Genomic DNA, 12641 nt, shown 5'->3' on the forward strand with positions numbered 1-12641 from the left:
GGTCTACTTAATATCTGTAATTCTTATTTGAAACTTTTTTCGATTCCGTTTTTAGTTTACGAGGCACAAGCAAAAAACTGCTTTTTCCTCACTTCATCCCGTAATTCTGTAACCCCTAGCTTTTTGCATGGTAAATGTACCTATCTTAATCTACACGTTAATTGTGCTTTACGCACAGTCAAACCTGAGTTATCAATTTTTTCCCAAACAAATGCTAATTTGGCTAGACTAATATTTTTATCGCGCGGGCGTTGCTGGCTGTTGCAATTATTATAATTGGCGTATAATTGTAAATAATTATATACAATTTGTTACGAGCCGGATTTCCCCACCCGACCTCGTAACCGACATATGTAGATCGCGACTAAGCATTCGGCGAAACATCAATCGCACAACTCCGGGCGCGACAATAAGAAAATAACGCAACGGCCCAATTAGAGCCGAACAATCGAAATTCAGACGCAGCAGCCTTGCCGAGTAGCAGGAACGCTGATCGGCAAGGATGCAATGTAACCCAGAAAACAGGAATAAAAAGGGAAAGCCCAACGCCGAGTCGGGCTCAGTCAATAATCAATCTGTCGCGTTATCCTGCCACGTGACACTGCTGTAACGTAACCCATCGAGTGAAATTAAGTAGTGAAATAAAAGTGTTAATATTATCCATGGCGAGAGTGCCTTATTTAAAACCCCAGTCCCCGGGAGCGCACTCTCGAACAAGCAGAGTGCAGCAAATAATAAGTGACCAGCGGTGCAAAGGGCCCCTGACGAAGGACGGACCCCGAAGTGCACGGAGCGGCACAACAAATTTTATGAATTGTAATAAAAAATTATACAAAAAGAAAAATTAAAACATTTACTTTAGAAGACTTAAATATTTTTCATAAATTAAAAATTAAGATGTTAATTCTTAATTAAAATAAAAATACAACCAAAAATTAGAAGTTTAAAATTATTTGTTGAAAAAATATAGATTTTAATTCTGAACTAAAAATATAGACTAGAGAATTTTAATGCTCCAATAAATTTATTCAAGAAAATTATTTTAATGTTTAATTTTTTTAAAATAACTTGTAATTTAAAAGTTTTAACTTAAAAAACTTATTTTTATTAAAAAAATATATTAACTTACCCAACATTGATTTTAAAATAGTTTATAAAGTTACCAAAAAAATAAAAATTGTTTACTCTTAAATTCTTATAAAAATTATAAAATAATTTATATAATAAAAACGTTCGTGAAACGTGTGTATGTGCTGTTAACAAAAATAAAGAAATAAATACGTTGCTTCGTTATAAAAATTTTTTTTATAAAATGCACTAAAATCTGATAATTAGTCTGCAACATATAACACAATTATAAAATGTAACCTAAATATCCAATTTAAAATAATAAAATAATAATTTGTAATTGAAAAAATTTATTGGAGCATTAAAATTTTAATTTTCTAATTTATATTTTTAGTTCAGAACTAAAATCTGTATTTTCTTAATAGAAAATCTTTATATTATTTTAATTTTTATTAAATTTTGTTTTTAATTAAGAAGCAACATCTTAATTTTTAATTAAAAAAAATATTTAAGCCATTTGAAGTTAATTTTTAATTTTTCCTATTATACAATTAATACTATTACTATTGATTGAATTGTATATATCATTTTTATAATTATACACCGATCATATTAATAACGAGAGCCGACGGCACCCGCGCGATGGACACGCCGAAAAAGCATTTAAACATCGCGATCGCTTCAGAGTCCGAGCTGAATTAGAAGAACAGAGGAGAAAAGAATGGAATGACTCCTTGTCAGCATGTCAGACGTCTTACGGATAGACGGAGCTCGATGTATGCGTGAGGGTGTGTTCGGGCTCGCACACAGCTCGGCTGTGGACTGGGAAGCGGTTGACCGAAGAGAGCGATTGTTTATAAACAAGAGACAATCGCGTAGTCCAAGATCTGAGGTCAGATCAGCGTTTCTGCACGAAATCACAAATCAGTGTGCTGACGTCGTACGGAACGGAACACGTGAAGTTATTAAAAATGGATAAGACTAAGAGAACCCGCAAAGGTAAGTGTATTTAATTACAAATATGGTAGCTATTTTATTATAAATTATTATAATTATGTTTTTTATTTTAGCAAAGAGTGATTGCGGCACAATTTGTGCGCCGCAACCGGTGTGCGAGAAAACGGCCACGACGGCGCCGCTACCGGCGCACAAGATGGCAACACCAACAAAGCCCAAACCTGTGCACGAAAAGACGGCCACGACGGCACCACTACCGGCGCACGAGGTGGCAACGCCAACAAAGCCCAAACCGGTGCACAAGAAGACGGCCACGACGGCGCCGCTACCGGCGCACAAGATGGCAACACCAACAAAGCCCAAACCTGTGCATGAAAAGACGGCCACGACGGCGCCGCTACCGGCGTACGAGGTGGCAACGCCAACAAAGCCCCAACCTGTGCACGAAAAGACGGCCACGACGGCGCCGCTACCGGCGCACGAAGTGGCAACGCCAACAAAACCCCAATCTGTGTACGAAAAGACGGCCACGACGGCGCCGCGATTGGTGCACGAAAGAACGACAGCGACGTCGTCGCTGCCGCCGTACGAGAGGACAGCGATCGCAATGGGGCACGAGAGGATGCCGACAGCGACGGCGCCACTGCCAACGCACGAGACGACGACGGCCACAGCGACGGCCCACTTTGTGGCTACCTGGAAGGGACGAGGCGGAATCAACAAGGTATGTATTATATTTTTTAAATACAGTTAGAAAAATAGCCTAAAAAACGCGAATAAAGAAAAGAAATAAAATAATAAATATAATAATATGATAAAATAATAAATAACCCCGATAGAAAGATTTTGCAAACATTACACAATAATGATATTAAAGATTGTGCTAAGATAATTCGTCATAACGCAACAGTTATGTCAGAATATAATTCTTAAATAATATTTGTTAAAGATTAGACAAATATTGAAACATAAATATTTTGCAATTATTTCAGCATTTAGAATTATCACATTACAAGCTTCAATATTTTCACAATATAATGCAGCAATAATGCAACAATAATAATGTGCAATATTTACAGCATTTAATCTTCAATATTGAAATCAAAATTAATATCAAAAGGTATTACAATGAATTTAACAAATATCGCTTATTCACTACACATTTAATAAAGATTAAAAGAGGCACTTTGTCTGACAGATTAGTTGCGTCCGTTGGAGAGTTAAGTATCTCATTGATAGTAATAGCGGTCAGAAACTCTGAAATTATTTCTACATTATAATGCACAAATCTTGAAACATGCAATATTACACATTCCATGTTTCAATATTTGTGCATCATAATTTAAGAATAATTGGGGAATAATTTGAATATTTTGTACATAAATATATATTTAAATGTTTTAAACATATTACGATTGAAATATTTTTCTCAATTATTGCACAATTTATTGCTAAATTTATGTGCTGTTAAGATGATTTGTCATATTGCTATTGTTATGCCAACATATTTCAAAATTTAATTGCGCAAACATTTATTAATGTTTTATAAAAGATTAATGTTTCTACATCTATTTTCTCAACATGCCCTCATAATGACGGATTAAAAAATCTTTTACAATATTTTGTCATACAATTTTATAAATCTTTTCCTATCGGGATAATTAATAAAAAAATACAAGAAAACAATTAATTATATATTGTAATATTTTATCGGTTGTGTGCGTGGGTGCGTCTGTGCGCGCGTGTACATATGTATATATAATGCATATGTATATATGCATAATAAATATATATAATAAACTTTTAATTTTCAGAAAATCACGCAAACGGTCCATCGATTGCTGCAAAAAGAAAAAAAGAAACAAAGAAGATATGGATACGTGAATACATTTGGTCTACCGGCACCACCAGGATCAGGATATGCACCAGCATCGCCCGCGATTCAAGGATACGTCCCGGCATCGACCGCGATGCAAGGATACGTCCCGGCATCGACGGCGATGCAAGGATATGTCCCGGCATTGCCCGCGATGCAAGGATACAATCCGGCATCGACGACAATGCAAGGATACGTTCCAGCATCGACGGCTATGCAAGGAAGGATACGTGCCGGTACCGCCCGCGATGCAGGGATACGTCCCGACATCGACGGCGATGCAAGGATACGTCCCGGCATCGCCCGCGATGCAGGGATACGTCCCGGCATTGACGGCGATGCAAGGATACCGCGGTATTAATTTTTTAAAAATTTTTGGGAAAAATAAGTACAATTAAGTTTTCAAATAATTTAGATTGATAATAATTTAGATTAATTTAACAAAACAAACGTAAAATTAAATGTAACGAGCAATCGAAATTATTTGATTACTTAATTGTTCCAAAGTAAGTTGTAATCGTACTTATTTTTCTCAAAACATTTTTAAAAAGTTAATATGTAGGAAACGTGCAAGCACGTTACTAGGTGAAGGAGACGGAAGAGGAGATGTAAAAATATATAATTAGATATGAAAAGATCTAATAATATATGATCTTATATAATCTAATCCGAAATTTAGTGATATGATCATAAAAATATATAATTAGATATGATAAAATCTAATAATATGTTTTTTATATGATTATATAATAAGTATTATATATGGTCATATAAAATACATATATTATTACATATTTTCATATCTAATTATATTTTTATAATTGTATATGATCATATCGCGCCAATTTTTGGATTTGATTATATATGATCATACATTATTATTAGATCTTTTCGTATTTAATTCTATATATTAACATCAGATTAATATCCATTTTTTGCGGGCAGACAAGTTGTATTTTGAATTTAGACTTTTATTCATTTATTTTATAAAAACTAGATAAGTTCTTTTTTTCGTGATTCTAAAGCCTTGTCTACAGAAGTCGCAAGCAGCCATTTGCGACTTGCGACAGTCATTGAGCGCCTAGTTTCTAGTTAAAGCTCGACAGTCATTGGCAAGTCGCAACTGGCTGCTTGCGACTTCTGTAGACGAGGCTTATTGTCCATAGAGTCGCTCTACATGTATCTTTCAAGTATATCCACAAAAACAAATTTTTTTTCTATATTATACTTTGTATTTCTATATTATACTACACTGAGAGAAAAAAATGCTTAATTGAAATAAATATTTTTTTGAATAATAGTTTTTTATCATTTAGAAAATAGTAATAAGTAAGATAAGCAAACTTATTTCGGAATAAAACCTATTTCGAAATTTTATCTTTATTTTTCCTTGTGTCAATCATTATATAATGTAAAATTTTTATGTTGGTGACAAAGCACATAATAAATAAATACTTATTTAATTATTATTTAAATAATAAATAATTAATTATGATGTAAAAAAGAAAGCAAAAGGTAATATTCACCAATAATATATATTTGTTATTGTGTATGATGGCAGAACGCTTCTGAATGAGATAAGTTATGGTAAGTATAATTGAATATTTCTCTTATGTATCTTATTTATTTTATTTACTTATAGCGAATTCGATTGCCTGCACTAGTGTACATTGAGTTTAAATTTTCATAGTGCAATACGTTCGATGGATGTCTTCTGTTTCTTTGCTTTAGTGCAATACGAGTTCAGTGACAGTGTAAGACGACCGAATTTACTAATAGATTACTTATTTCTAGAAAACAGTTGTTTAGATCGTGGAATTTTGTTATTACAAAATGCGAGATGAAGTAAGCGCGAGAGAACCAATCAGCATCGCAGAAAAAAGGTTTCATTACATGCCTTTTTAAAGATATATATATTGTGACGTGACAACCGCAGGCTGCTGTCCGTCACAAGGCCCTGAGGGCCCTTACGCAGTAACATCACGCGGGCCCTGCGTCCTCCCGCTCGAGAGCGGACGCAAAAGCGTATTATCTTGTACTTTTGTGCGTGTTACGTCCCACGTGCTGTCCGTTTAATTAATTGTTAAGATTTTTGCGAGCGCTATACCGCGGGTGTGGCGGAGATCGGTGGCTCTGAAGATCTCGTTATAATTTTCGGATGTCTCGTCTCGACGGAGAACCTTCCCGGAGATTGCCGAGGAACGAACATCGAGGGAGTCGAAGAAGATCCTTTCTAAGCGGAGGTCCGCAGGTAATGCCGCCCTTATCTTGCCTACCGTTTGTGCCATTTAAGAATCTCGATACTGCCGCCGAATCACGCTTTCAGGACCCAGCGACGGCGCGAAGCCGGCATCCCGACGGGGCGACGACAGACCCGATACCGGCGAAAGGATCGCGACAGCTAATGATCCACCAACGCCCCGTCGAGGAGGAAAATAACGCCCCGGTGGCAGAAGATACGCCGGGCAAGGAGAGAAGAGACGGCCGCGGAAGGAAGCGCCAGGATTCTCGAGTCCGGGGCCCCTAATTATCGACCGCCGTGCTTGGATCGATCAGCCGGCGACAGCGTGGGCACCGCGCTCTGCGCGAAAATCGATTTTCGTGAAGTCAGCCAATGAGAGCCCGGAGTGCCGAGGGCAAGGTGGGGCGCGCCGCCGAGCGGCTCCCGCGAGATCCAGGATTCCTCACTTGTGCTGCGGACTTAGAAAAATAAACTGTGCGTGCGTTCCGGAATCCCGAGCCGAGAGCTGTAAGAGAGGACGCAGGGACTGAAATCATCCCGACCCGGAGGAGGCGAACGAGAGAAAGGCGAAGTGGTGAGACGAGCGTCACACGATTTGTAAAGCCATCGATTTCGCGGATTGGGCGAGCCGCGGAGAAGTCGCGTAATTATCGCAATATCTTTCGGCGTATTTATTGAAGCCACGCGCTAGCGGATTTAGCGGAGCACCGTTGTCTCGCCCGATCGCGCCCGCCCGCGTGATTTCGCTCCGTGCGGTACATTTCGTAATAGCATCGCGTTGCGTGTGCGTCCCGATCCGCAGCCGAGTCAATCGTCGTTTCGTCCGGTCGTCGTGTCGCGGGTTATTCCCGTGTTGTATATTGTCGCGCCTTAGAAAATTTTCGTTATACAGTGTAATTTGGTCGATCGCATTGTTATCGCGAGCCCTTCGGTAAGTACGCTCTGATAGTCATCGACGTAATCGTCTTGAACCGTTTGATGGGCGAGCAAATAATAATTATCGCGCTTATTACTCGCGAGAATCGTTGGAGCGCGAGAGACTACGAGTCCGTCGCGTGCCGCGCGGGCTCGGAGTTGCGATCCGTCCCGTTTGCCCTTGACGAGGTCGTCATCCTAGCGGGAGTTGGCGTCTACCAACGACGCCGGGTCAAGCGTAGACAATCCGGAAAATTCCCGCGTACCATAGCCCGCTCGTTAAATATCCATGACTGTGAAGTTAGCCCCACATTTTTAAATTTTAAAAAAATTAATCGGAGTGCCAGTTGCCCCCGCACGAGTGCAACAGTGCTGAGTCAAATTTAAAAAAACTGCAACCGTTTAAAGCAAAGAAATTCCAATTTCAAAAATAGGGGGGCCAACTTCACGCAGCCCTCCATTAAAAAAAAAAAATTTTTTTTCTTGCGGATTTTAAAAGATTTCAAAGAGTGTTACAGTGCACCGATGAATGCGAAGAGAGTGCAATCAAAATAACCCCAGAATTTAAAATTAAAGTAAAATCCAAAATTTGGCTGTATCTTTGTCAATATTGACTTTAGCGTTTCGGGCCTTAAGAGACTTCGAAAGCACTCGTGCGGGAGCAAACAGCACTGCCACGAAAACATCAAAATTCGCAAGAAAAAATTTTCACTCAGGACTTAGAAATTTTTCAAATCTGAAACTTTGAGTGGCTGCAACTTTGTTAACACTAACCTTAGCGGTTTAAGTCATAAGAGACAACAAAAACACTCGTGCGGGGGCCAACGGAACTCCAACGAAAATTTTAAAATTCCGAAAAAATTTTTTTCTCGTAAACTTAGAAATTTTTCGAAACTTTAAGTGGCTTTATCTTCGTCAATATTGACTTTAGCGCTTCGGGCCTTAAGAGACTTCGAAAGCACTTGTGCGGGGGCAAACAGCACTGCCGCAAAAACACCGAAATTCGCAAGAAAAAATTTTCACTCGGGACTTAGAAATTTTTCAAATCTGAAACTTTAAGTGGATGCATCTTCGTCAATATTTATTTTAGCGCTTAGAGGTTTAAGAGACATCGATAGAACTCGTGCGGGGGCCAACAGAACTCCAGTGAGAACTTCGAAATTCTGAAAAAAATTTTCGCTCGGGGACTTTGAAATTTTTCAAATCTGAATCTTTAAGTGGCTGCATTTTCGTTAATATTAACTTTAGCGCTTCGAGTTTAATTATTTAAATATAAATTTAACTAATGTTTAGTGATATTGTTTAATAATTATATTTTAAGTAAGTTTTAAACATTATCTTAAGTAAGTATTTAAACATTATTTTGGCATTAGACATGTTTAAATAAGATTATATAGACAATAAGAATATCTAGACAAATTTTTCTTAAATTGTTGACATAATTGTATTTATGATGTTGACGATGAAACGAATGGATCAGATGCTGTGTGATGTACATCCATACTAATTGACGTTGCATTAACTTTATTTTTATTTTATGTTTGCCTACGATCACTGTTTACGCTTACTAAGTTGCAAGCAACGGAAAAATTCGACTCCAAATATCATACATAATATAATGAAAACTCAAGAAAAATCTTATGATAACATAACTTTTAAAAATATTTATATAAAAATTTAATTACATTTAATTAATGTTCAATAATTTTCAATACTAATTGTTCGAAGCAATTAAATTGTTACAAACTTGAATAATTGAAGTATTCATAGTAATATCTTATACTATTTCTATTAAAAATGTTTATTATGTATACCGTTATTTATATAATAAATAAAATTTGAAAATAAAAAATTAATAAATATTTAAAAAACGTTAAAAAATATTTATTTGTAGACTAAAATGAAGCCTTTTTCATAATAAAAATACATTTATCGTATAACAAATATAATTTGATAATAAATTTTCTTTAATGTGACAAAATAACGATGTAGATTATATATTATAACTATATATAATAATATGATTAAATAATTAATTAATAATAATAATCTTTATTGCTTTATTGCTTTTTTTTCGCGGGGTACAAGCAGACCTCCGCTCCGTTTACATTTTAGCTTATACCTAACTTATAACTAATTTCGCCGCTCACATCACATCACACTCGCATTCAACGAGAGAGGGAAAGAGCATTCACATCATCCATCCTCACTCACACGTGTAATATAATTAAATATTAAAAATAAAAGACATGGTCATAAAAAGATTTTATTGCAAAAATATACTCAATAAAAAATGCTTTACATATACCTGTAAAATGTATTATATCCAAATAAAGTTACATTTTTTAAATTAATTGAAAAAGCGCGCCAAATGTGTATATAAAAAAAAACGCCATGTTATATAAATTCAAGTGATAACATTTTTATTTTACACTTTTCATTTTTCTACGAAATAAATATAAATTATAAATCACAAGAATTTGCTTTTTTAAATAAAGTTTATTTTAAACATATAATGTATTTTCTCTATAAAAATGATATAAAATGCGCTAAATATAAAAACAGACATTCATAATTATTTATATAAATGACAAAAATTATTATTACTACTTTTTAATATTATAATATTACATTCATTAATATGGTTCCGTATATATTATTATAATAATAAAGTGTTTTAATTAATTTATTAATATTATATAAAAACAAAAAAACATAATAAAAATAATCTCTTATTGGGAAAAACTTGACGCCGCTATAAAAAATAATAAAAAATTAGTACTTATTATTATAAAAAATTATAAAAACTCCACCAGAAGAATACTTCAGTGAAAAAATAGAAGTAACATTACAATTTATTGTAATATTAATATATAAAAAATTGTTTATAATTTTTTATATATTAATATTACAATAAATTGTAATGTTACTTCTATTTTTTCACTAAAGTATTCTTCTGGTGGAGTTTTTATAATTTTTTATAATAATAAGTACTAATTTTTTATTATTTTTTATAGCGGCGTCAAGTTTTTCCCAATAAGAGATTATTTTTATTATGTTTTTTTGTTTTTATATAATATTAATAAATTAATTAAAACACTTTATTATTATAATAATATATACGGAACCATATTAATGAATGTAATATTATTATTACATATATTAATAAATTGTAATGTTACTTGTATCCTTTCACTGAAGTATTCTTCTGGTGGAGTACTTTAATATCTAAAATGCTTTATTCAAATTGGAGGCCCCAAGTCGGCATCTTCTTCTTGCTAAACATTTTTCGAAGCTGAAACTTTGAATGGCTAAATTTGTTAATTTAGACTTTAGCACTTAAGAGATATTGAAAGAACTTGTGCGGGAGCAAAACGGAACTTTTTCGGGAATTAAAAAATTCCCACATTCAAAATAAATGTCAACGTCATTATGTGTAAATTTTTTTGTGAAAATTTGATATTTTTGTTTGTCCCAGTAGGAGTTCTATCAATGACTTTTAAGGCTTGAAGCGTTAGTAACAGATTATTAAAAAGATTGAAAAATTGAGTAACGTTTAATTAAACTTACCGGATAATCTTCTGGTCACCTGTTGTTGATATGCACATGAGTTGCAATCATGTCTATCCATTAGAGAATATTTATTACGAACTCTAACGGTAAGATATAAATGCACCCATGCGCATTTGTTCTTCTTTTGGATTTCTCTTTGGGTTTTTATTTTTTCTCATTTCTTGCGTGTTTAAATACATCCTTGCCATTTTATTAAATATAATAGTAATATTATTAACTTTTTACTTGAGTAATAGAATTTTTTATAAAATTTTCTGCGCACAGCGCAGAATGCATTTTTGTAAGACTGCGCACAACGCAGAATGCATTTTCATAAGCACTGCGCACAACGCAGAATGCATTTTGATGATAAGCACCGCGAACAACGCAGAATGTATTTTTGTAAGCACTGCGCACAACGCAGAATGCATTTTTGTAAGTACTGCGCACAACGCAGAATGCATTTTTATAAGCACTGCGCACAACGCAGAATGCATTTTTATAAGCACTGCGCACAGCGCAGAATGCATTTTGATGATAAGCACTGCGAACAACGCAGAATGCATTTTTGCAATAAACACTGCACACAGTGCAGAATGCATTTTTGTAATAATAGTTCTTTTTCCTTTTCTTTCAATTTTTAGTATTTATAATACAATTTTAATTATTATTTAATTTATGTTTTTACATAAATTAATACGTGTGGACATATTTCTTCTTTTCCAATAACTGTAGATTGCTTTACAGGCATGTCGTTATACATGTACCAGTGTAGTCCTGTATATGTAAACGCAATATAATGTCCATCACTGTATCTTTTTCCATATTTTTTATACGAAACAAGACCTGCCAGAGAGTAGTTATTATTATCAATTGTAATAGTCTTGATCACATCATCTAATGTATGTTTCCGCTCTTGCACGCCAATTGTTTGTATATACTTTGTATCGCTTAAAACACTTGTATCAATAATTATTTGAGGTCCATATGATATATTTCGATGAATGGTATTTTTACATTTATGACATGTTGTTTTTTTGGCACAAATAATGTTATCGTCAATTGCTTGTTGCAAATTATTGAAACCGTTTCTTAAAATTTCATCAACGTTTATGTTATACGTTGATGATGTATTTTCATAACTGTGATCGCACTTGCTACATTTGTATTTAGTTGTGTAGCTCGGAATATTTTTAAATAAATATTCTGTCAAATGCGCAGCATTACAATTTGCATTAAGTGACAAATTTGGGTGATAATTTTTTTTTAAAAATTGGTATATCCCATAATATTGAAGCTCTTGTACTGTAATCATTTGCAGTAATTTTTTCGCGTTTTAATATATTTATTGTAAATTTTACAAAAATATTTGATGATATAAATCCACTCATATTTGTTTTGTACGTATCGTGCATACTCATACCGTTTCCAATTACTTGAAAGATAGAATCAAATGCACACGTTTCACGAATAACTATCTTTCGTTTATCAATAACAGTCGGTTTACATATACAACCATCTTTTAGAATTGGTAGACCTATAGTCTTACATGTATTACTAAAATCCCAATCGGCGCATGGCGTTAAATAATTGGGTTTTGATCGTTTGGAAACGTGTGCTTCATGTCTTATAGATGCCTTTCTTTTTATTTTACATCGCCAATTTTCAATTTCATTTAATGAATTTGGCTCTACATTTTCTTTATTTTCATTTATAAATAATTTATTCGGATTTTGCTTCAAAAATGACTTTGTTGAATTACTTTCATCAGATAATGCTTTGTCACTTAAATTTATACTTTTTAAATATGTTTTTGTGAGATCGTTATTGGACATTTCTTTATTTAATTCTGTCTCATTCAAATCAATATTTTCTTTTGAAAATGTGTTTATGAGACTTTCTTCATCAGATATTTTTGGACTTAATTTTGTCTCATTTAAATCCACATTTTCTTCTAAAAGCGTTTTTATGAAATTTTTGTCATCAGACAATTTCATTAAACTTTCTTCATCAGACAATTTTACTGTATTT

At 34.0% G+C, this 12641-nt stretch overlaps 1 protein-coding gene across 1 annotated transcript; it reads left to right on the forward strand.

Annotated features, from left to right (window-relative positions):
• Positions 1 to 2039: 2039 nt before the first annotated feature.
• On the forward strand, positions 2040 to 4262 carry LOC105840313 (anti-sigma-I factor RsgI2-like). Its single transcript, XM_036291490.1, has 3 exons — positions 2040 to 2067; positions 2139 to 2749; positions 3840 to 4262. Exons 1-3 carry the CDS (start codon positions 2040 to 2042, stop codon positions 4260 to 4262), a joined length of 1062 nt encoding a protein of 353 aa, XP_036147383.1.
• The last annotated feature ends 8379 nt before the right edge of the window (positions 4263 to 12641 follow it).

Source organism: Monomorium pharaonis, chromosome 1 (assembly GCF_013373865.1).
Source record: "Monomorium pharaonis isolate MP-MQ-018 chromosome 1, ASM1337386v2, whole genome shotgun sequence".
In the NCBI taxonomy this organism is placed as follows: Eukaryota; Metazoa; Arthropoda; class Insecta; order Hymenoptera; family Formicidae; genus Monomorium; species Monomorium pharaonis.

Excerpts from the sequence above, each read along its gene's own strand:
- LOC105840313 (XM_036291490.1), top strand. The coding sequence starts at position 2,040 with ATGGATAAGACTAAGAGAACCCGCAAAG. Across the intron at positions 2,068-2,138 it reads GACTAAGAGAACCCGCAAAG|CAAAGAGTGATTGCGGCACA; the intron begins GTAAGTGTATTT and ends TTTTTATTTTAG. Across the intron at positions 2,750-3,839 it reads GACGAGGCGGAATCAACAAG|AAAATCACGCAAACGGTCCA; the intron begins GTATGTATTATA and ends TTTAATTTTCAG.